This window comes from Danio aesculapii, chromosome 19 (assembly GCF_903798145.1).
Source record: "Danio aesculapii chromosome 19, fDanAes4.1, whole genome shotgun sequence".
NCBI lineage: Eukaryota > Metazoa > Chordata > Actinopteri > Cypriniformes > Danionidae > Danio > Danio aesculapii.
Genome location: NC_079453.1, coordinates 224,876 through 250,473, shown reverse-complemented (window position 1 = coordinate 250,473; position 25,598 = coordinate 224,876). Strand labels below are relative to the sequence as shown.

At 40.5% G+C, this 25,598-nt stretch overlaps 2 protein-coding genes across 4 annotated transcripts in view; both read right to left on the bottom strand.

The window, feature by feature from the left end:
• Window positions 1–14,951, bottom strand: part of syngap1a (synaptic Ras GTPase activating protein 1a) — an 81,662-nt gene extending 66,711 nt beyond the window's left edge. For all 3 annotated transcript variants that reach the window (XM_056479510.1, XM_056479512.1, XM_056479511.1), the window contains exon 1: window positions 14,801–14,951. In XM_056479510.1, coding sequence (XP_056335485.1) covers window positions 14,801–14,822 — 22 coding nt within the window. In that variant the 5' untranslated portion in view covers window positions 14,823–14,951. The remainder of the gene's footprint in view (window positions 1–14,800) is intronic.
• A 2,904-nt stretch (window positions 14,952–17,855) lies between these two features.
• scn1bb (sodium channel, voltage-gated, type I, beta b) lies at window positions 17,856–25,330 on the bottom strand. Its single transcript, XM_056480111.1, has 6 exons — window positions 25,155–25,330; window positions 23,860–24,026; window positions 22,673–22,910; window positions 22,385–22,526; window positions 22,050–22,121; window positions 17,856–20,766 (listed from the first exon to the last, which is right to left on the bottom strand). Exons 1-5 carry the CDS (start codon window positions 25,207–25,209, stop codon window positions 22,055–22,057), a joined length of 669 nt encoding a protein of 222 aa, XP_056336086.1. The 5' UTR covers window positions 25,210–25,330; the 3' UTR covers window positions 17,856–20,766; window positions 22,050–22,054.
• Between the last annotated feature and the right edge of the window lie 268 nt (window positions 25,331–25,598).

Sequence of the window (25,598 nt, the reverse complement as noted above, 5' to 3'; positions counted from 1 at the left end):
AGAGTTGACAGTAACAGAGTTGACAGTAACAGAGTTGACGTTAAACAGAGTTGACAGTAACAGAGTTGACAGTAACAGAGTTGACAGTAACAGAGTTGACAGTAACAGAGTTGACAGTAACAGAGTCGACAGAAACAGAGTTGACAGTAACAGAGTTGACAGTAACAGAGTTGACAGTAACAGAGTTGACAGTAACAGAGTTGACAGTAACAGAGTTGACGTTAAACAGAGTTGACAGTAACAGAGTTGACAGTAACAGAGTTGACAGTAACAGAGTCGACAGAAACAGAATTGACAGTAACAGAGTTGACGTTAAACAGAGTTGACAGTAACAGAGTTGACAGTAACAGAGTTGACAGTAACAGAGTTGACAGTAACAGAGTCGAAAGAAACAGAGTTGACAGTAACAGAGTCGACAGAAACAGAGTTGACAGTAACAGAGATGACGTTAAACAGAGTTGACGTTAAACAGAGTTGACAGTAACAGAGTTGACGTTAAACAGAGTTGACAGTAACAGAGTTGACGTTAAACAGAGTTGACGTTAAACAGAGTTGACAGTAACAGAGTTGACGTTAAACAGAGTTGACGTTAAACAGAGTTGACAGTAACAGAGTTGACGTTAAACAGAGTTGACGTTAAACAGAGTTGACAGTAACAGAGTTGACAGTAACAGAGTTGACAGTAACAGAGTTGACGTTAAACAGAGTTGACGTTAAACAGAGTTGACAGTAACAGAGTTGACAGTAACAGAGTTGACAGTAACAGAGTTGACAGTAACAGAGTTGACGTTAAACAGAGTTGACGTTAAACAGAGTTGACGTTAAACAGAGTTGACAGTAACAGAGTTGACAGTAACAGAGTTGACGTTAAACAGAGTTGACAGTAACAGAGTTGACAGTAACAGAGTTGACAGTAACAGAGTTGACAGTAACAGAGTCGACAGAAACAGAGTTGACAGTAACAGAGTTGACGTTAAACAGAGTTGACAGTAACAGAGTTGACAGTAACAGAGTTGACAGTAACAGAGTTGACGTTAAACAGAGTTGACAGTAACAGAGTTGACGTTAAACAGAGTTGACAGTAACAGAGTTGACAGTAACAGAGTTGACGTTAAACAGAGTTGACAGTAACAGAGTTGACAGTAACAGAGTTGACGTTAAACAGAGTTGACAGTAACAGAGTTGACGTTAAACAGAGTTGACGTTAAACAGAGTTGACAGTAACAGAGTTGACGTTAAACAGAGTTGACGTTAAACAGAGTTGACAGTAACAGAGTTGACAGTAACAGAGTTGACGTTAAACAGAGTTGACAGTAACAGAGTTGACAGTAACAGAGTTGACAGTAACAGAGTTGACAGTAACAGAGTTGACAGAAACAGAGTTGACAGTAACAGAGTTGACAGTAACAGAGTTGACAGTAACAGAGTTGACAGTAACAGAGTTGACTGTAACAGAGTTGACGTTAAACAGAGTTGACAGTAACAGAGTTGACAGTAACAGAGTTGACAGTAACAGAGTTGACAGTAACAGAGTCGACAGAAACAGAGTTGACAGTAACAGAGTTGACGTTAAACAGAGTTGACAGTAACAGAGTTGACAGTAACAGAGTTGACAGTAACAGAGTTGACAGTAACAGAGTCGACAGAAACAGAGTTGACAGTAACAGAGTCGACAGAAACAGAGTTGACAGTAACAAAGATGACGTTAAACAGAGTTGACGTTAAACAGAGTTGACAGTAACAGAGTTGATGTTAAACAGAGTTGACAGTAACAGAGTTGACGTTAAACAGAGTTGACGTTAAACAGAGTTGACAGTAACAGAGTTGACGTTAAACAGAGTTGACGTTAAACAGAGTTGACAGTAACAGAGTTGACGTTAAACAGAGTTGACGTTAAACAGAGTTGACAGTAACAGAGTTGACAGTAACAGAGTTGACAGTAACAGAGTTGACGTTAAACAGAGTTGACAGTAACAGAGTTGACAGTAACAGAGTTGACGTTAAACAGAGTTGACGTTAAACAGAGTTGACAGTAACAGAGTTGACAGTAACAGAGTTGACAGTAACAGAGTTGACAGTAACAGAGTTGACAGTAACAGAGTTGACGTTAAACAGAGTTGACAGTAACAGAGTTGACAGTAACAGAGTTGACAGTAACAGAGTTGACGTTAAACAGAGTTGACAGTAACAGAGTTGACAGTAACAGAGTTGACAGTAACAGAGTTGACAGTAACAGAGTTGACGTTAAACAGAGTTGACAGTAACAGAGTTGACAGTAACAGAGTTGACGTTAAACAGAGTTGACGTTAAACAGAGTTGACAGTAACAGAGTTGACAGTAACAGAGTTGACAGTAACAGAGTTGACAGTAACAGAGTTGACAGTAACAGAGTTGACGTTAAACAGAGTTGACAGTAACAGAGTTGACAGTAACAGAGTTGACAGTAACAGAGTTGACTGTAACAGAGTTGACAGTAACAGAGTTGACGTTAAACAGAGTTGACAGTAACAGAGTTGACAGTAACAGAGTTGACAGTAACAGAGTTGACGTTAAACAGAGTTGACAGTAACAGAGTTGACAGTAACAGAGTTGACAGTAACAGAGTTGACAGTAACAGAGTTGACGTTAAACAGAGTTGACAGTAACAGAGTTGACAGTAACAGAGTTGACAGTAACAGAGTTGACAGTAACAGAGTTGACGTTAAACAGAGTTGACAGTAACAGAGTTGACAGTAACAGAGTTGACGTTAAACAGAGTTGACGTTAAACAGAGTTGACAGTAACAGAGTTGACAGTAACAGAGTTGACAGTAACAGAGTTGACAGTAACAGAGTTGACGTTAAACAGAGTTGACGTTAAACAGAGTTGACGTTAAACAGAGTTGACAGTAACAGAGTTGACAGTAACAGAGTTGACAGTAACAGAGTTGACAGTAACAGAGTTGACGTTAAACAGAGTTGACAGTAACAGAGTTGACAGTAACAGAGTTGACAGTAACAGAGTTGACAGAAACAGAGTTGACAGTAACAGAGTTGACAGTAACAGAGTTGACAGTAACAGAGTTGACTGTAACAGAGTTGACGTTAAACAGAGTTGACAGTAACAGAGTTGACAGTAACAGAGTTGACGTTAAACAGAGTTGACAGTAACAGAGTTGACAGTAACAGAGTTGACAGTAACAGAGTTGACAGTAACAGAGTTGACGTTAAACAGAGTTGACAGTAACAGAGTTGACGTTAAACAGAGTTGACAGTAACAGAGTTGACAGTAACAGAGTTGACGTTAAACAGAGTTGACAGTAACAGAGTTGACAGTAACAGAGTTGACGTTAAACAGAGTTGACAGTAACAGAGTTGACGTTAAACAGAGTTGACGTTAAACAGAGTTGACAGTAACAGAGTTGACGTTAAACAGAGTTGACGTTAAACAGAGTTGACAGTAACAGAGTTGACAGTAACAGAGTTGACGTTAAACAGAGTTGACAGTAACAGAGTTGACAGTAACAGAGTTGACAGTAACAGAGTTGACAGTAACAGAGTTGACAGAAACAGAGTCGACAGTAACAGAGTTGACAGTAACAGAGTTGACGTTAAACAGAGTTGACAGTAACAGAGTTGACAGTAACAGAGTTGACAGTAACAGAGTTGACAGTAACAGAGTCGACAGAAACAGAGTTGACAGTAACAGAGTCGACAGAAACAGAGTTGACAGTAACAGAGATGACGTTAAACAGAGTTGACGTTAAACAGAGTTGACAGTAACAGAGTTGATGTTAAACAGAGTTGACAGTAACAGAGTTGACGTTAAACAGAGTTGACGTTAAACAGAGTTGACAGTAACAGAGTTGACGTTAAACAGAGTTGACGTTAAACAGAGTTGACAGTAACAGAGTTGACGTTAAACAGAGTTGACGTTAAACAGAGTTGACAGTAACAGAGTTGACGTTAAACAGAGTTGACGTTAAACAGAGTTGACAGTAACAGAGTTGACAGTAACAGAGTTGACAGTAACAGAGTTGACGTTAAACAGAGTTGACAGTAACAGAGTTGACAGTAACAGAGTTGACGTTAAACAGAGTTGACGTTAAACAGAGTTGACAGTAACAGAGTTGACAGTAACAGAGTTGACAGTAACAGAGTTGACGTTAAACAGAGTTGACGTTAAACAGAGTTGACAGTAACAGAGTTGACAGTAACAGAGTTGACAGTAACAGAGTTGACGTTAAACAGAGTTGACAGTAACAGAGTTGACAGTAACAGAGTTGACAGTAACAGAGTTGACGTTAAACAGAGTTGACAGTAACAGAGTTGACAGTAACAGAGTTGACAGTAACAGAGTTGACAGTAACAGAGTTGACGTTAAACAGAGTTGACAGTAACAGAGTTGACAGTAACAGAGTTGACGTTAAACAGAGTTGACGTTAAACAGAGTTGACAGTAACAGAGTTGACAGTAACAGAGTTGACAGTAACAGAGTTGACAGTAACAGAGTTGACGTTAAACAGAGTTGACAGTAACAGAGTTGACAGTAACAGAGTTGACAGTAACAGAGTTGACGTTAAACAGAGTTGACAGTAACAGAGTTGACAGTAACAGAGTTGACAGTAACAGAGTTGACGTTAAACAGAGTTGACAGTAACAGAGTTGACAGTAACAGAGTTGACGTTAAACAGAGTTGACGTTAAACAGAGTTGACAGTAACAGAGTTGACAGTAACAGAGTTGACAGTAACAGAGTTGACAGTAACAGAGTTGACGTTAAACAGAGTTGACAGTAACAGAGTTGACAGTAACAGAGTTGACAGTAACAGAGTTGACAGTAACAGAGTTGACTGTAACAGAGTTGACAGTAACAGAGTTGACGTTAAACAGAGTTGACAGTAACAGAGTTGACAGTAACAGAGTTGACAGTAACAGAGTTGACGTTAAACAGAGTTGACAGTAACAGAGTTGACAGTAACAGAGTTGACAGTAACAGAGTTGACAGTAACAGAGTTGACAGTAACAGAGTTGACAGTAACAGAGTTGACGTTAAACAGAGTTGACAGTAACAGAGTTGACAGTAACAGAGTTGACGTTAAACAGAGTTGACGTTAAACAGAGTTGACAGTAACAGAGTTGACAGTAACAGAGTTGACAGTAACAGAGTTGACAGTAACAGAGTTGACAGTAACAGAGTTGACGTTAAACAGAGTTGACGTTAAACAGAGTTGACAGTAACAGAGTTGACAGTAACAGAGTTGACAGTAACAGAGTTGACAGTAACAGAGTTGACGTTAAACAGAGTTGACAGTAACAGAGTTGACAGTAACAGAGTTGACAGTAACAGAGTTGACAGAAACAGAGTTGACAGTAACAGAGTTGACAGTAACAGAGTTGACAGTAACAGAGTTGACTGTAACAGAGTTGACGTTAAACAGAGTTGACAGTAACAGAGTTGACAGTAACAGAGTTGACGTTAAACAGAGTTGACAGTAACAGAGTTGACAGTAACAGAGTTGACAGTAACAGAGTTGACAGTAACAGAGTTGACGTTAAACAGAGTTGACAGTAACAGAGTTGACAGTAACAGAGTTGACAGTAACAGAGTTGACAGAAACAGAGTTGACAGTAACAGAGTTGACAGTAACAGAGTTGACAGTAACAGAGTTGACTGTAACAGAGTTGACGTTAAACAGAGTTGACAGTAACAGAGTTGACAGTAACAGAGTTGACGTTAAACAGAGTTGACAGTAACAGAGTTGACAGTAACAGAGTTGACAGTAACAGAGTTGACAGTAACAGAGTTGACGTTAAACAGATTTGACAGTAACAGAGTTGACAGTAACAGAGTTGACGTTAAACAGATTTGACAGTAACAGAGTTGACAGTAACAGAGTTGACGTTAAACAGATTTGACAGTAATAGAGTTGACGCTAACATAGTTGAGGCTTACAGAGTTTGTGGTAACAGCACTTTAACTCCAGATGCTAAGCTCAAACCAGACACCACATGGCATGTCAAAAACACATTTTTACGCATTTTCATCATACTATTGTTTTAAAGAGTGAATGAGAATTGCACTGAAATTGCAGAGTAACATAATGAGAGAAGTATAATGAGAGAAGTATTATGATATGCCTCAATGGCTTCCAGATTTTCCTGCCACTATAATAATTTATAAAATATGATTAAAAAATAAATAAATAAATGAATTGCACAACTGTAAAACACCAGCGCACTAAAGTTCACACACACTCATGCACACACACACACACACTCATATAATATGTAAAAACAGGCCAGAATGTTCACTGATCTTGAATCAGCTTAATAGTTATATAATACAGAGCTCAAATCTTTATTTGCGACTAAAGATAGACGTGTGCGAACTGGAAAACTTATTTAGTCGCACATGTGTGATTTTCTTTCTAATAAACTCGATTGATGACTTAATTCACTCGGCCATGGTAAAACAACATGCTCGTCACACTAACTTATGGTGTATTACGTTGGAAATCTATTGTGACTAGCACATGCTGACGCGATCAACAACAGCACCTCTCTACTCCTTTATTTACTTCACGTCAGACGGTCTTTACATTGTTTTGTATACATTGCTAAGCATGGTACCGAATGATGGCGGAGCCGCACAATGTGTGAGCCTCAAAGAAAACGCCTGCTATTCGGCCATGGATGGCATACCGTGGCACATCTAGTGTGAGACCCAATTCAACATCAGCGCTGCCCACACAGACTTTACCTGAGCGGCCTGGTTCTGTGTTCGCAAGAAACTGAGAACCATGCCAGAGACTCACATGCTCTGCCCCACAGAGATGCGCTGGATACAGAACTGCTGCTCTGACTTTAGTAGTAGCTTTGAGAAGAGCACGAGGACACACGGAATAGAAAGCCCTTTTACTAATAAGACTGATCCAGCTCATTATTTGGGGTGACAATACATCCTCCTTTCCCCAGACATGTCCGAGATTCTGCTTTCCATATTAATTATATTGGTTTTTGCATTACTTTATACACAAACTTTGGCCGGTGCATCTCAATCTCTCAGCAGCACCAACACTACAGCAGAGAGAGAGAGAGAGAGAGAGAGAGAGAGAGAGAGAGAGAGAGAGAGAGAGAGAGAGAGAGAGAGAGAGAGAGAGAGAGAGAGAGAGAGAGAGGAGAGAGAGAGAGGAGAGAGAGAGGAGAGAGAGGAGAGGAGAGAGAGAGGGAGAGAGGGAGAGCGAGAGAGAGAGAGAGAGAGAGAGAGAGACAGAGAGACAGAGAGAGAGAGAGCAGATTTGACCTGTCTGTGGTGAACACTGAAAAGAAACACACAAACTTTTTAAAAAATTGTTTGTTAAATAAGAATAAGAAATCAATAAGAAATGATTGTGTTGCTGAAGGCTGTTAACGTTTAACAGAAAAGTTGGTGTTACTTTGGGGCAGAAGGAAACTTTAATTCACAGAGAGATTCCCATATTCAGCTCTTCTTTAAAAAGCCCAGAAAGAGAAGTGCTCTGATAAACAGTGTCAGCTTTGCACATCAGCTTGTAGTTGTGTCTTTCTTCACATTGTCTTACTGTTCCCATGTGGGAAGTACGGTGGCATCAGTAGAATATGTTATACAAATAAATTACTTTTGATGAAATTATTCCTAAAAGTCACATTTTTTATGTGCTGTGGAGAAAAGGTGTGTTTCAATCTGGCTACTGCAAATATATTTATATTAAAGATAATGTGTACAATATAAAATGTTTTGTTTGGGGTCATTGATACAGCCATAATCGTTTTATGATACAAACAGATTAAACTACTGCACATTTTATTAACTAATCAATAACTTAATAACTCCCTATTTCTGCTGATCAGTGTGAAAGATACTTTTTCAGCTCGAAACTGGATCAAAACAAGAAGCAGCCTAGGCATGTCCACAACTGAAGACTTGATCCAGATCAGTTTAGAGGCCTTCATTAGATCAATTTGATCCCAGTCCTGCTGTGGACCGCTAGCTAAACTCCATACATCTTTTCGGCTTAGTCCCTTTATTAATCTGGGGTCGCCACAGCGGAATGAACCACCAACTTATCCAGCATATGTTTCACGCAGCCGCAACCCATCTCTGGGAAACATTCATACACACTCATTCACAGTTTAGTTGATCAGTTCCCCTATAGCGCATGTGTTTGGACTGTGGGGGAAACCGGAGCACCCGGAGGAAACACACGCCAACACAGGGAGAACATGCAAACTCCACACAGAAACACCAACTGACCCAGCCGAGGCTCGAACCAGCGAGCTTCTTGCTGTGAGGCGAACGTGCTACCCACTGCGCCAAATTTTTCAACTTAGGAGCGCATGTGCTACTCCTGAAAAAGTAAGCGTCAAGCACTGTAATAGTGAATCAGGTAAGAATCCAGAATGAACGAACACACACACGCACACACACGCACACACACACACACACACACGCTCACTTACCCAAAGGGGAATATAATACAAGTCAACATTTTTAAGTGAATCCAAAATGTCCTAAAACAAAGGAAGGAAGGACTTTGATGAAAGGTATTGATCCATTTCAGATGCTGAACACTGTTCGGTGTTGACTAATTATTATTATTATAATTATTAATAACTATAATAATAACTGTTGATAAATTAAGGGATAGTAATCAATTAGATAATATTGCATACGTCTGTTTTGATGTGGACCAGAATAAAGGTAAAATAAACAAAAGAAATGACCCTGTCCAATCAGCAATGAGAATCACTGATCGACTGATCGAGTAGAGGTCAAAGTAAAAGTCAGAGGTCAGCAGAGGACACAGAGACAGACTGCAGATATCATATTGTATTGCTGAAGCTTAATTGCTGAAGCTTTTATCACGATCATCACTGCACGATATCTACCTGAACTGCTCATTTAGTTTAATAACAAAAATAATCAGTGTACTGCATTATTGTATGATTAAATACAACACGTGAATTATTCTTTTACAAATTAAGTAGTGATAAAGTACATCAGGTAGAGCTAATTAAATAAATGTCAAGGTGGAAATATTTAGACTGTCAAACACCACAAATGACTGAAAACCCCAGCAGAAATTCAGATTATTAGTTGTGATTTTCCAGCCTGAGTTGGTTTATTTCCAGCTCTTTATTGCTTACTAAAACATTAACGGTAAGAAAAGGAAAGAGGCAGCAACTGATGTGCTAACTATTCAGGTTACACATGGCCTGCGGATATGGATATTGTATACACTCTTAAAATAATATAAGGATAATTTTCAGATATATTGTGCAGCACACTCCTCTATATCCTCCATTCAGCCTCAGGTGGACTGTGTGTGTGTGTGTGTGTGTGTGTTTGATCTGTGAGTGATCTTGAGTTCATCAAAGCCTGAAGCTTCAGCTCTGAACACTTTATTAATAAAGAGAAATGATCCGCCGCTGTGACTGATGCAGCAAATGTGTGATTCTTACATAAACGCTCAGCTCAGCTCACCATGACTGAACACACACACACACACACACTGCACATTTACATCAGTGTGTGTATCTCTAGGGAAAAGCAAATAAACACACACACATGCATGCATGATCTGAACACCACAGAACTGAACAAAGACAAAACACTAAAGTCATTAACAGTAAATACTATAGTGTTTATGAAGTATACTATAGTAAAACATACTATATATTACAGTATTTACAGCTCTTTATGAATGTAATACACACTATAGTATATTTAGTTTTTACTACAGTAAACTTACAGTTACAGTTACTTTAGCGACTGTAGAATCACCACAACAGATTAATTCAATTATGTTATCATGGCTAAAGACTATGGCTGCTTCCCAATATACCGTCTCCAGTAGTAGTGGACAGACCTTATGCTGCGTTCACACCAGACGCGAATGAGGCGGTGCGAGTTGATGGTTTTGTACGATTGACATGCTTAACACATGTACCGCGCGAATCCCTCCAGTTGAAAAATCTTCAGCGGACATTCGCACCACATTAACCAATCGTTAGCTTTGTCTTGTAGGGCCGTAATTATGACGTAGCGCCTGTTGTTGGTGTCCCGGGGGAAAATCCTCCAGCTCATCAAAAGCTTCTAGGAAGTATCTAGTAGACTCGGACAAGGCTCCAAACGAATTGACACTGTGTTTCAGCCTTCATAAAGCACATAAACACAGCTACTCGCTCAATAAAATCAATGTTAGCCATTTAGCATCGAAGCTAGAGTCACCAGGCAGAGAGAGCCAATCAGCGATCAGTATAAACTGACAATTCTCTGGGGGAGGGGCTCAGTGCAGACGTGTGTTTATGACAGTTTCTGCAGCTTCATTATGAACCCTTGAATCAGCAAATGCTCTGAAATCTCAGTCAATACTAGCTTCACACACATGAGAAATACATCAACATACAGTTTCAAATCTCTACTTTTAAACAAACCAACTACACAATGTTCTCTGGTTTTGTAATCTGAATAAAACAAACGTAAGGTACAGCCAGTCCTGTCAAACCCACATCACATGACGGAAACTACTCGCACACCGCACAAACTTGCAAACAACAGCTGTTTCTCAATTCCAAGAACGCACAGAACGGACTCGAGTTCTTCTGGAGACCGGTCTTGCCAAGTTACCTTGGAAGTATATTTTTTCACAATATACAGTATGCATAAAGACCTTACGAATATACATTAGTCAATCCAAATAAAGCTCATTTTAATATGAATTTCAGCCAATAAACACCCTTAATATTAATGTTTACTTTCACCATCTCATTTAATGAAACTCCTGAGATAAATAAGTTCTATCTCTGAACATTAATAATAAATCTATATTAAATGCTGTGGATCCCACCTCCTTTATTCAGCCGTGATGACTTCTGGGACTTCTAAAGCAAGTTTTGCACTCAAGTCTCGATGTGTCTCGATCCTCAAGAACACATCCAGAAACTTCCACGCCTCCGTTCTTGCGGTCTTGAGTTTTGGATTGAACTTTGGTGGTTGATGATGATGTTACACGAGAACACGAGGACGCAAGAACACTGAAGAACGCATATCGAGAAACAGCCATAGACTCACTGTCATTTCCGGAGATTTGTCATCAGGAATAAGTTGTAAATTACTTCAGAAGAGCAGCGTGGTCAGACGATCATTATGATAATGTGTAACGCAAACAGAAACATCCATAAAGGGGGTCGGTATCGTAATCTCGTTCCCTTTTGAGTGTGCATTAGCATCACCAACCTGAGAAAATGTAGATCTTATGTGATTTAAATGTTTAAAGACAGCTGTTTAATTTTATTGGCTAGTCCAAATATTTAAATGTAATCATAAGCATGGCAAACGGTTTTGGAGGATTTGATGTTTCCCCGTTCAGACAGAATGTCTGACCTGCCTTAAAGGAACTTTGATATGGCTCAAAAACACTATAGTATTTACTATAAATTACTGTAGTATTATTGCAGTGGGAGTGAGCATTAAAACTAAATTAAACTAGCTGTTGACTGAACAGTGTGCGCAACACAGGAAGGTGATGCAATAAGTCTAAACTTACAAAACATAAAGGTGAAATTAGAGCTGGGCTGATAAACCATATTATATTGAATAAAATTTTTGTCAATAACAATGATAAGCTCTGGACTTTCTTACTCTATATTAATCTAAGAGCCAATCACACAGCAGAAGTGTACAACAATGGGAATCTAGAAGGGTGTTGATATTAGAGATGTACTGAATTTTTTTAGCCATCGAAAATTTATCGGCCGAAAATATGTTATGCCACTTAATGGATCCTTTAACTCTTAAATCTGGAAGCATTAACAACTTATATCAGAATATATATCATTATCATTCAATATGCAAAATAATTATCCGGATTGCATTTTTGCTGTATCGCCCAGCTCTACCTGAAATGCAAATATATTATTGTCTTCATGCTTAACACTGTTTCAGAGCATATTATAATATATTAATATGTTTATAATCACGCTTACTTAGATAAGAGCTGGCCGATAATAACAGTTTACATACAGTAAATTAAATATCTAATTTAATCAAATGTTCTCAAATTTCCATCTTTATCCCAGAATATACAGAATGCGCATTCAACTTTATCTGATCAATTACTAAGCCAAACATCACAACAGCACTGCACAAGTGTTGGGGGAATATCATGCGATATTATCGTTTGGCAATAACTATATTTCTCCCAGCAATACTTTTTCTGGAGAAAATCTGTTTTTATTAGCATGCTATTGTTATTTGTGTAATAATCTTATGTAAATAAACAGGTGATAGATATTATTCTGATCTGATTTACATATAATTCACCTTAAATCAAAACTATCAACTTGCAACTACACTGTAAAACCCAACAGTTAACGTTATCAAATGAATTGAGTGTGTTTAACTCAAAATTTACTGAAAGTTAATTCTACTCATTTGAAAAGAGTTTTGAACTCAGTGTTGAAGGTAATGAGTTGCCTAAACTTATTGGGTTTTACAGTACTCAATTGGTTTGAGTTCTCTTCATTTATTGGGTTTTTCTGTGCTCAAATTGCTTTGTTTACTCAAATGGAGTAAGTTCACAGTACTCATTAAAATTAGTTTTTGAACTTAAACAGTTTGCTGCAATCGGTTCCCTTAAATGGTTTGAGTTACCTTAACTTTTGGGGTTTTACAGTGTATTTAAAACTCTTTAAATGAGTGTAAAGCTGACTCTGATTGGCTGTTGTTCTTATATCTCACACCTATCTGCAATATGAATATTGAATATTATTAGCCAGATTTTCCTGCATGTCTTCTAAAAAACAGCTTTAAAGGTCCTGTGAAATTAAAATAACGTTATTTAATAATGAGTATCATTCTATAACCTTCATTCATTCATTTTCTTTTCTGCTTAGTCCCTTTATTAATCAGGAGTCGCCACAGCGGAATGAACCGCCAACGTATCCAGCATATGTTTTAAGCAGCGGATGCCCTTCCAGCTGCAACCCAGTACTGGGAAACACTCATACACACTAACACACTACAGCCAATTTAGTTCATCAGTTCCCCTATAGCGCATGTGTTTGGACTGTGGGGGAAACCGGAGCACCCGGAGGAAACCCACGCAAACACGAGGAGAACATGCAAACTCCACACAGAAACACCAACTGACCCAGCCGGGACTCGAACCAGCGATATTCTTGCTGTGAGGCAATCATGCCGCCCCATTAGTCTATTATCTATAATCTAGTGTCTGCAGAATTCACGTCTGGCAGATTTAATCTGACCTAAACATCTGCAGTTTGTCTCTTCCTCCTACATGAATCAAGGATATTTCAGTCGTCTCCTCATCGAATCTTCTGACCAATCAAATGCTCTCTAGTGTCTGACATGCCCCGCCCCCTTTTCACTTACTTTTCATTTGATGCGCTTAAGCTCGACCACTCTCACTGAGAAAGCTAACGCTATTGGCTGTTTATTAAAAAGGGGAGGAGCAACAATATGCCGCTCTCTTCATGTCTGAGTTGAGATTATGTCAAACATGGAATAAGAAATGCAGATTTGACAGCCGTTCCCGGCAGCTTTAAGAAGCGTGTCTGAACCGAAGGCGGTCTGTGCTGATCAGCATGCAGTGTGGAGACGCAGCGCTGATGAAAGACTGTGACTACATGCAGAATTACAGCACTTCAGCTGCTGCTATAACGGCTGTAACTGCAGCCACTGGAAAACAGCTGAAGCGCCTCTGAGCCACCGTACACTCACTAAACTATGATGCTGATGGACACACACACACCTGCATCAGCATGTAAAACACACACACACACACACACACACCATAATTATCATCAGGATAGAAAGTGTTTGTGTGTGTTTTACATACTGATAAAACACACACACACACACACACACACCTCAGTGACATTGAGCAGCTCAAGAGAAACATCCTCCAGCTCACTGTAAACCAGCTCTCCAGAACACAATGACTGAAGCACAACACACACACACACACACGCACACACACACTGTCAAAAACACACACACACCACTCACATATACTCTCACTCACATTCACACACACATCACTTACTTTATACTCAATCACACATACACACACACACACTCAGACATACTCTCTCACTCACTGACTCACTCACTCACGCACACACACACACACCACTCTTATCACACAGGCACACAACACACTTTCTCACATACATAAATCAAATACACACAAACACCAAACACACACCACAATCTCTTACACACACATCAAACTTTCTCACTCACATACACAAACCAAACACACAATCTCACTCTATCACACAAACACACACTCTCTTACATACACAAACCAAACATACACACACTATTCAAAACCACTACAATCTCTTACACAGACACACATTACACACAACAAAATGTCTGATATACACAAATCAAACACACACACCACAACAAAACCACCACAATCTCTTTCACACACACACACAAACTCGACACGACTCGCATCTGCACTGCTCGCACCGGCGGAGGCGCTCGGGTGAGTGTGTGTGTGTGTGTGTGTGTGTGTGTGTGTGCAGCGCGCGGGCCGCTGATTCGGTTCTGGATCTATAAATAACCGCCCGCGGCCTCGAGCACATCTGCTGTTACCGGGCTCCGCGATCTCACTGGAACTCCACTCGGTAAGTTCGGTCTCCGCTGACGGACACCGAGCTCCCCATCACCGTCACGGGCACCGGTACAGATGTGCTGCGCGCTCACGGGGCTCCGGCGGCCCGCGGCTCGGTTCGGGATCTATAAATAACCGCCGTGAGTCTTACCTTGTGAAGACACATAGGACATGATCCTCCGGCGGTGCCCGTGATCAGCTCGGTGTGTGAGGCTCCATCACCGCTCCTCCAGCGCGACAACATTCAAATAGAAAAGAGAGAAATGACGCGACGCTCTCCGACGCGATCTGAACGCCGATCACTTTACGCTCACAGTCACCGAGCGCGCACTCGCTCTCACGCACGCGGCAACGCGCACAGGCGCGCTCACCCGCACCGCGCCGGCCAATGAGTGAGCTGATCGACACCGAGCGCGGGAAAAATTTAGACCGTTATTAGAATCACACAATCAAGACTCAGTCTGTGATTAAAGCAAATGAGTTTCATAATAAATGTGTCAGAAATTATGATGGTTAACCCCTTTTAACCAATAAGCGAGGTAATGGGTACTGTAATTAATAATATAAATAACTGTTGTTATAAATAATGTTTTTATATTAGCCTACTGGTTGGTGTACACACAATTAAACAATCAATCTGTTTTACATTACTGTGAGGGCTGGAGTAGATGTGAAAATATTAAATTAATGGGTAATTTAATAAATATTATAAATAATTCTTATAACTTTTCCCAGTACTGGGTTGCAGCTGGAAGGGCATCCGCTGCGTAAAAACGTGCTGGATAAGTTGGCGGTTCATTCCACTGTGGCGACCCCAGATTAATAAAGGGATTAAGCCGAAAGGAAAACGAATGAATTCTCTTAACAACCACAGTTATTAGGGTGGAAATTTGGGGGCTCTAAATAAATACTTAAGTTTAAACTTATATATGAAATATAACATCGTTTTCTATCATATTCTGTGTGGTGTGGGTCTAAATATTAATTTAATGTAGTTATTACATCTGTGAAATTCGTCTCCCCCCACCCCAATCATGGTGCAGTCCAGCAGTCATCAGATGAAGATTTAGGTTTAAAAACGAAAATGTTTATTAAGTTGTGAATTTATTTGAAGAAAACAAATCATTTAAAATGTAGAGATTACATTAATGTAGAAAAGAAGAGTGATGTGAGAACAAAACAGCAAAATAAATAAAAGTATAAAAGGTTGCAGGACTGTTGAGGCCCCAAATCACCAACTCCACCCCTGAGACCTCCTGAATTACCTTCCACATTTCAGAAAGAGGAAAGTTAATTTTCCATTTAAGGCTTCAATAAATGAGAGCAAATAAAAAAATCCATAGTATTTAATTTATTCAATTTCGATGATTTTAATGGACATCAAGTCAAAACAGCATGAAATGAAGAATAAAATAAGACATGTTGTTGACCTTTACATGAAGGTTCATCTGAGGGTTACACATGTGAACAAACATTTTAACTTTAATTCTCAGATGTTTGTTTTATAGACTGCACTGCACATTATTAGACCCCACAGTACATCACAATGAAGAGACATTCAGGAAAATGGTTCACCCAAGAATAAAAGCTGATCATTTACTCACCCTTTACTCGTTTCTTGTTCTGTTGAACACAAGCTGAACACCTGTAATCAAAATTATTTAAATTAACTATCGACGCGCGCACAGCGCCGTCCAATGAGTGAGCTGATCCATACAGAGCGCGCGAAAATTTGCAAAAGACGGTTATGACGGTTAAAGACAGTAAACAGTCATTTAAAGAAATACACGCGCGATAGTAATAGTCAAAAATATATACTATAATGTAGTGTTTTGTAGTATTAACCACTAATAAACTGTAATATACACTGTATACTTTAGTTTTACTACAGTATTTGTTTACAATACTATAGCTGTTGAGTTACAACAGATTAATTTAAGCAGTTTACATTTAAAAACACTTTAGTAATGACTATAATATTTAGTTATTTTTTCATGTGGAATCTATATGAAATAATGTGAATATATATTCTAATGCTGTGACTGAAGTGACCTTGAAAAGTCTTTTAAATATTGAATTTTTTAAAATAATTATTTATTTATTAGTGAGGAGGCATATTCTGAAGCATAAAATGAAAGAAAATCAATAAATATTGAACATTTCCAAGAGTTACAGCATTTTTATTTTCTTAATACATTGCAATTTTAATATTATAAAGATAAATTAATGTGTTATTAGTTATTAATTAAATTAAAGTGTTATTAAATGACTCTGAATTAAAGGAGACTTCTAGTTTTCTGAGTAGATTTGGTCTACATACAGAAATATGGCTGAATACAGTCTTTGGTGATGGAGGGGCAAAAAGATTGAATATATATAATTTTGTGTTGTAATTTTACTAAACATGATTAATATACATGTTTGGAGTTTCCTTAAAACCTTCAGCTCCTTAAGGTTTCCTTAAAATAGTGCAGCTGGTAAACTTCACAAATAATCATGCTACTGACACCAAATCAAATCTGAACAAAGTGGGTGGGAAAAAAGCATCCTGTCCTTTATTAATTATTGATTAATTTCTGAAAACTCATTTTATATTTAATTATACTTTAGCTACTGATTGTATTAAAAAATAAATAAAACTAAACGTTTAGTCAATTTAAATTACAACGTGTAATTCAGCCAGTGGAATCCACAGAACTCTATATTGTGCATTATAGCTACATCTGGTATTTTAGAATTACAGAAAATGTGCACAATAAAAACACATTTATATCAGTCTGCATCTTATAATAAATATGCAGATTTATTGACTATATCATTATAATACTTATATAAAAAGCATTTCTTTCAAAAATGATTAACAAAACTGTTTTCTGAACACAGTTAATGTACAAATACTTTAAGGTTCAGCATTATATTCATTTTAATTAAAGTCATTTGGCTATTTTCATTCTTTATTTATATTTAGTTTACGTTTTTATAATTTCAGATGATCAAGAAAGTGAAAATGAGAGAAGTTGCTTTGGCAAAGGATCTTTATTATCTTAATTTTATAAATAAAAGGTCATTTTTGTGTCATTAATAAAAGCTTTGTTACGGTTGTAGTTTTAGTATACGCTGGAGTGCTGTACATTAAGATGAGTTCATGCAGTCATACACAGCAATGAAGCATGATTATTAATAAACGCTGCTCTTCAACATTCTGGTCCATTATTGCACGAGTATTTATTCACTGGTTTCCATTTAAAACCAACAGTCCACAGGATTGATTTAATGTGCACACGTCTCTCTGCTTCCGCCCACCAGCACTGCGTTTCCCAGCATGCACTGGTGCGTCAGCAGGTCTGCAGTGAGGAGGTTTGCTCTGGATCTTCAGTGTGGGCATGCATTAAAACAGCGGCATTCCAGCAGCCATCAGACGCCTTAATGCACTTACCCACAATGCATTTCAGCACAAAGTAGTTGCGATCAATCCATCGAGTGCTACATTCAGGAAATACAGTTCGATTCTCTTATTGCACCGCATGTGTGTGTGATAACACTAAGACTTCATTAAAAACCCTATCAAGCTCGTTTACAGAGAATCTACAATAAATAAACACTGCCGTCTGCTCTCTGCATATACATGTGGAGAAACTGCATTCACATTCATGATGGCTCATGCAACTACAGCATTGCATGGCATTTGGCTTAAGTGTAACATGTATACTTCGAGATATATATTTATATATGGCCTGATATGTGACGAGATCGGCTTTTGGCTGACCTCTAGTGCAAACTGGGAGTATTGCGCCGCTCATGTCTGCTGTGGAGGAAATTGCGCCGCTAGTTTTTACTCTGGAGGAGTATTGTGGCACTAGTTTTTGATGTGGAGTATTGCACTGCAAGTTTTAGAGTATTGTGTTTCCTGTGGAGGAGTACTGCGCCAAAAGTATTCACTGGTGGAGTATTGTTTGCTGTGGAGGAGTATTGCCGAACTAGTTTACACTGTGGAGTATTGCGCCCGTAGTATTCACTTTGGAGATTTGCAGTGGTAGTACTCACTTTGGTGGAGTATTGTGGCTCTGGTATTTGTTATGAAGAGTTATGTGCTGCAAGTATCCGTAGTAGAGGAGTATTGCACCGCAAGTATTTATTGTGGAGGAGTATTGCTCCACAGTATTTGATATGGAGTATTGTGATGCAGTACTCGGTGTGGAGTATTGCGCCACAAGTATTCACTGTGGAGTACTGCGCTGCAAGTTTTTCCTGTGGAGGAGTAAATTGCCGCAAGTATTCAACGTGGGCAACTACTGTGGAACTAGTTTTTGGTGTGGAGTATTGCACACTAAGTATTAATGTATTGTGTCTCCTGTGGAGGAGTACTACGCCAAAAGTATTCACTGTGGTGGAGTATTGTTTGTGGTGTAGGACTTTTCCCGAACTAGTTTACACTGTGGAGTATTGCGCCGATAGTATTCACGTTAGAGATTTGCAGCGCTAGTACCCACTTTGGTGGAGTATTGTGGCTCTAGTATTTGCTGTGAAGAGTTTTGTGCTGCAAGTGTTCATAGTAGAGGAGTATTGAGCCACAAGTATTTATTGTGGAGTATTGTGATGCAGTATTCGCTGTGGAGTATTGCGCCGCAAGTATTTGTTGTGGTGGAGTATTGCGCTGCAAGTATTCACTGTGGAGTGCTGTGCCACAAGTATTTCCTGTGGAGGAGTAATGTGCCGCAAGTATTCAATGTGGAGGAGTATTGATCTATTTTTGGTGTGGAGTATTGCACTGCAAGTATTAGAGTATTGGGTTTCCCGTGGAGGAGTAATACGCCAAAAGTATTCACTGTGGTGGAGTATTGTTTGCTTTGGTGGAGTATTACAGCACTAGAATTCATAGTATCCGCTGTGGTGGAGTATTGTTTGCAGTGCAGGAGTATTGCCGAACTAGTTTTCACTGTGGAGTACTGTGCCGATAGTATTCACTTTGGAGATTTGAGCTAGAACTCACTTTGGTGGAGTATTGTAGTCTAGTATTTGCTGTAAAGAGTTTTTTGCAGCAAATATTCATAGTAGTGGAGTATTGCAACGCAAGTATTTATTGTGGAGGAGTATTGCTCCACAGTATTTGTTGTAGAGTATTGCGCTGCAAGTATTTATAGTGTAATATTGTGCTGCAAGTATTTGCTCGGGAGACGTATTAAGCCACAAGTATTTGTTGTGGAGTATTTTGTGATGCAGTATTCGCTGTGGAGTATTGTGGCACAAGTATTTCCTGTGAAGGAGTAATGTGCCGCAAGTATTCAGTGTGGAGGAGTATTGTGGCACTAGTTTTTGATGTGGAGTATTGCACTGCAAGTATTAGAGTATTGTGTTTCCTGTGGAGGAGTACTGCGCCAAAAGTATTCACTGTGGTGGAGCATTGTTTGCTGTGGTGGAGTATTGTTTGCTGTGGTGGAGTATTACAGCACTAGAATTCATAGTATTGACTGTGGTGGAGTACGGTTTGCGGTGCAGGAGTATTGCCGAACTAGATTTCACTGTGGAGTACTGCGTCGGTAGTATTTACTTTAGAGATTTGCAGCGTTAGTACTCCCTTCGGTGGAGTATTGTGGCTCTAGTATTTGCTCTGAAGACTTTTGTGCCACAAGTATTCGCAGTAGAGGAGCATTAAGCCACAGTATACGTTGTGGAGTATTGCACCGCAAGTATTGGCTGTGGAGTATTTCAGAGAAAGTTTTTATCGTGGAATATTGTGCTGCAAGTATTCACTGTGGAGGGGTATTGAGCCACAAGTATTTGTTGTGGAGTATTGTGCCACAAGTATTCATTATGAAGTAATGCGCTACTTTTCTCTGTGTTGGAGTATTCATCATGGAGGAGTACTGCGGGGCTAGTTTTCTCTGGTGGAGTACTTATCATCGAGGAGTGTTGTGTTTTCCGTGGTGGAGTATTGTGCTGATCATGTTGGCTGTGGGGTTTGCGCTCCGTCAGCAGGTCTGTGCAGCTCCAGAGCGGCGTGTGAGGGATTCATCCATGCATAGCAGAAAAATTCATGCTCAGAGTCATTGGAGAGGTAAGAAACCATTAGAAAAACATGAGGAAGGAAGTGAGGATGGAGGATCCAGGAAGAAACACCTGCAGACACACAACACAACACGGTCAGTCACAGGCCATAGACCAGCATGCTCAAGCTCAGGGGACACTGAAGACACCCTTAAACTCATCTACACTACCTGACAAAAGTCTTGTGGTGGATCAGTTGTAATAAATAAACACTGGACTTCTAGTTGATCATAAAGTGTCAGAAGGTGGATTTCTCTGCTGAATCATCTGTTGATCTGCATCAATCATCACAATACTGCAGAAGACCTACTGGAACCAGCATGGACCGAGATTCTCACAGATATCAGTCAAGTTTGGTGAAGGAGAAATCATGGTTTGGGGTTATATTCAGTATGGGGGCGTGTGAGAGATCTGCAGAGTGGATGATCAACATCAACAGCCTGAGGTATCAAGACATCTGTGCTGCCCATTACATTACAAACCACAGGAGAGGGACAATTCTCCAGCAGGATAGCACTCCTTCTCATACTTCAGCCTCCACATCAAAGCTCCTGAAAGCAGAGAAGGTCAAGCTGCTGCAGGATTGGCCAGCCCAGTCACCATACATGAACATTATTGAGCACGTCTGGGGTAAGATGAAGGAGGAGGCGTTGAAGATGAACACAAAGACTCTTGATGAACTCTGGGAGTCCTGCAAGAAGGCTTTCTTCACCATTCCAGATGACTTTATTAATCAGTGATTTGAGTCATGTCAGAGATGTATGGATGCAGTCCTCCAAGCTCATGATGGAGTCAGACACAATATTCATTCTGTTTCCACTGCAGCATGAGCACATATTCTATACTGGACATTATTGAAGGTTCAGTGAGCAGACTTTAGTCTAAGCAGAGTCAGACCTTACTGTCCTAATCAAATCAGTCAACATCAAGACATGATCAGATTATATTGTGCTCAAATAAGCCTCATCTAGAGGCCTTTACCTTTATTAGAAGACACTTCTGACACCAAATCAATTAAAAGTCAAGTTATTATTAGCTGTTCCTAAAACTTAGACAGGAGACAACACTTTAGTCAGGTAGTGTAAATGTTCAGATATTTCTCAGACATCAGGATCACGGTGAGATTTCCAATAACCCACAGACCCACTACTGACCAGCCTGAGCCGCTTAGCTTCTGTGGGCTGCTGTATAAGAGCTGTAGAGCATCAGGTGGATATAGAAGCAGAAGAGTAGAGGTGTGTTAATGTAGATGTGTATATGTAGCTACAGATGTATGTGAATGTGTAGATGTGTTAATGTAGATGCATATCTGCAGCTATAGATCTATATCTATGTGTGTAGATGCATATATGTACCTGTGTTATTCTGCTACCTGCACACCGGCGCAGTTGTCTTTGCTCTCAGACGCGATCGCTAAATACTCCGCCCTGGAACAGAACACACACACACAACTTTACACACAATCCTGAAGAACAATACAAGTATTAAAGTCACACTCACAACATAAACACACACTCTCTATCACACACACACACACACACACACACACACACACACACACACACACACACACGCATAAATACACAAACACATTTTCTTATACACAAACTCACTCACTGCAGATGTGGATATGGTTTGTGTATGTGTGTGTGTGTGTGTGTGTGTGTGTGTGTGTGTGAGTGATACTGACGCGCTGGCTCTCAGAGCTTCCTCTCCAGCCGCTGCAATCTTCCTGTAGCAGTAGATCATCTCCACCAGGAGCCAGAGCTGCAGACCGATGATGGAGACGTACATCATCACCTCAGACACGATCGATGCGGTGCCTCGAGTGGCTGGAACACACACACACACACACACACACACACATTTTGGTATGTAACATGAGCTGAAATTTTGCAGTGTACATTTTTATTTTGGGGTAAATTGTGTGTGTGTGTGTGTGTGTGTGTCTGTGTGTCTGTGTGTGTGTGTGTCATACCTTTGGCCACCACAGTCAGGTGCACGTCTTTACTGGTGACCTTGGAGAACTCGTAGTGCTCGTAGATGAGCACGCGGTTGAAGACGCAGCGGAAGACGCCGGAGTCGTTGAAGGTGACGTTAGTGATGTCGACGGAGGCGTCCTGCAGGTCCAGTGTGCGCCTGCTGCCGTGCCACTCCAGACGGTCCAGGAAACGCTCGTCGATGATGTTCTCAGAGGAGCCATCATACGTGTAGATCTGCACAACACACACAGAGCACATATCAGCAGACAGACATCCCATAATCAGAAGAACAGCTTGGGTCTGTGTGGAAGACACAAATAAAAAATAAAGCAGTGATTTCCAAATGCACTTGGACTTTACTGCAGATAACACAACACACATCATTAACGTGTTCCTCAGGATGTTTATTAAATAAACCCTCTGTGTAATGCTGCCGCTCCTGTTCACCACACTTACAGACCTTTAGGGACTGAAGACAGCGAGTGCTGAAGTGTTTCAGCTGTCATTCTGTCCCGTTCTTCCTGCAAAAAAGTCTTAAGGTGGGCAACAGTACGGGGTCTTCGTTGTGGCATTCTGTGCCACATGCACCACACACTCTCTATTGGAGACAGGTCAGGACTGCAGGCAGGCCAGTCCAGTACCTGTATCCTCTTCCTCTGCAGCAGGACTCTGTAATGTGTGCTGAATGTGGTTCTGCATTGTCTTGTTGAACTCTGCATGGGCGTCCCTGGAGAAGAAGGCAGCATATTGAGCTCCAGAATCTCTCTGTGCTGTTCAGCATTAATGGAGCAGCAGGTTACCTTTGCTAAGGGCACCGACACAACCCCGGACCATGACAGACCCTGGATTATGGAGTTGTTGCTGGTAACAGTCTGGATGATCCTTTTCTTCTCTGGTCTGGAGCACACGGCGTCCATTTCTCCAAAAAATACCGATTAATCTGATCGCAGTACACGTCTCCACTGTGTGATGGTCCATTCCTCCGAGCTCAGAGAAGCACATCTGGACACTGTTAACATAGGGCTTCCTTTTGGCACAGTACAGTATTGTCTGGCATTAGTGGATGTGACTCTGTCATAGTCAGAGCACATCTGGAAATCTTTTCTTTTTATTTCTGTTTTCCACTCTGTCCCATCTTTTTCTGATTTGGGGTTGTATATATGTGTGTGTGTTATGGACTTACGTGCACGAAGTCGGCCTCCCCGCGGGCCCTGAAGAGCCAGTCTACTGTAGCCGTGGCCTCCACTTCTCCACGCATCTTACAGGAGATGCAGCCCAGAGTGAAGCCCTGACCCGCCACTGCCTCTGTGTCTGAGTCCACCTCTGCACACGCCCCGCGGCACACACACACTGACACATACACACACATTATATACATACACATCATATACACTTCAAATCATACACACACCATACATCATAAACATTTCATATATACACACATCATTTCACACACACATTCATTCTCCTTCAGCTTAGTCCCTTTATTCATCAGGGGTCGCCACAGTGGAATGAACCGCCAACTATTCCAAAATATGTTTTACACAGCGCATGCCCTTCCAGCTGCAACCCAGTACTGGGAAACACCCATACACACTCATTCTCTCACACACACACACACACACACACACACACACTCATACACTACGGCCAATTTACTTCATCAGTTCCCCTATAGCACATGTGTTTGGACTGTGGGGGAAACCGGAGCACCCGGAGGAAACCCACACCAACACGGGGAGAACATGCAAACTCCACACAGAAACACACACTGACTCAGCCGAGACTCGAACCAGCGATCTTCTTACTGTGAGGCAACAATTCTAACCACTGAGCCACTGTGACACCCTTCACACACACATGATATATCATATACACACCTACATCATACACACACACACACATCTATCATACACATACATCATGCATCACACATTTGGAAACACATAATATACACACACACACACACACACACACAAATATACACCTATTGCCACATCATATCACACACACAGACACACACAAACCACATACACACACATATCATACAACACACACACATAGCATAAAAACATACATATCATACACAGACACACAAACATGCAAACACAAAGACACACAAGCAAGCACACACACACACACACACACACACACACACACACACACACACACACACACACATACACACACTTCAACTTATAACCCAAGTGTGTTCAATAATTTAGATTCCATCATCCTCAAACCAACCCGACCCACTAATGTAACTCTCTCTCTCTCTCTCTCTACACACACACACACACACACACACACACACACACCATTATTGTTTCTAGACTGCATCAGACTAGCATCTGCCATGTACAGTGCTGTAGTGTTTGATGTTTCAGACGCAGCCTATTTTAGTATTAGTGTATTGTCCCTTTGCACGTGTGTGTGTGTGTGTGTGTGTGTGTGTGTGTGTTCAGAGCCCAGACTGACCTAAGAGTGCGCAGAACACACACAGGATGAGCAGGTGCCGCACACACTCCTGCATGGCGGCTGCAGACGGATGGACGGACAGACGAGCACTCAGACAGACAGCAGACGGAGTGTGTGTGTGTGTGTGTGTGTGTGTGTTCAGTCTTCTGTCTCGCTGCTGATCCACATTCTCTGAAGAACCTGAAGAGAAGCATAAACCATGATGAGTGTGCAGAAATACTGTGTGTGTGGCCCTGACTACACACACACACACACACACACACACATCTGAGCCCAGTCACTCAGTCCTAAAGTCAAACTACACACACACACACACACACACTAATTTATTTACGTGTGTGTGTGTGTGGATATACAATATTTATAGGGTGTGTGTGTGTGTGTGTGTGTGTGTAGTGCCTGTGTATATATGTGTGTGTGTGTAGATGAGTGTGTATAACTGTG

Excerpts from the sequence above, each read along its gene's own strand:
- scn1bb (XM_056480111.1), bottom strand. The coding sequence starts at position 25,209 with ATGCAGGAGTGTGTGCGGCACCTGCTCATCCTGTGTGTGTTCTGCGCA. Across the intron at positions 22,911-23,859 it reads GGGAGGCCGACTTCGTGCAC|ATCTACACGTATGATGGCTC; the intron begins GTAAGTCCATAA and ends TGTGTTGTGCAG. Across the intron at positions 22,122-22,384 it reads GAAGCTCTGAGAGCCAGCGC|GGCGGAGTATTTAGCGATCG; the intron begins GTCAGTATCACT and ends GTTCTGTTCCAG.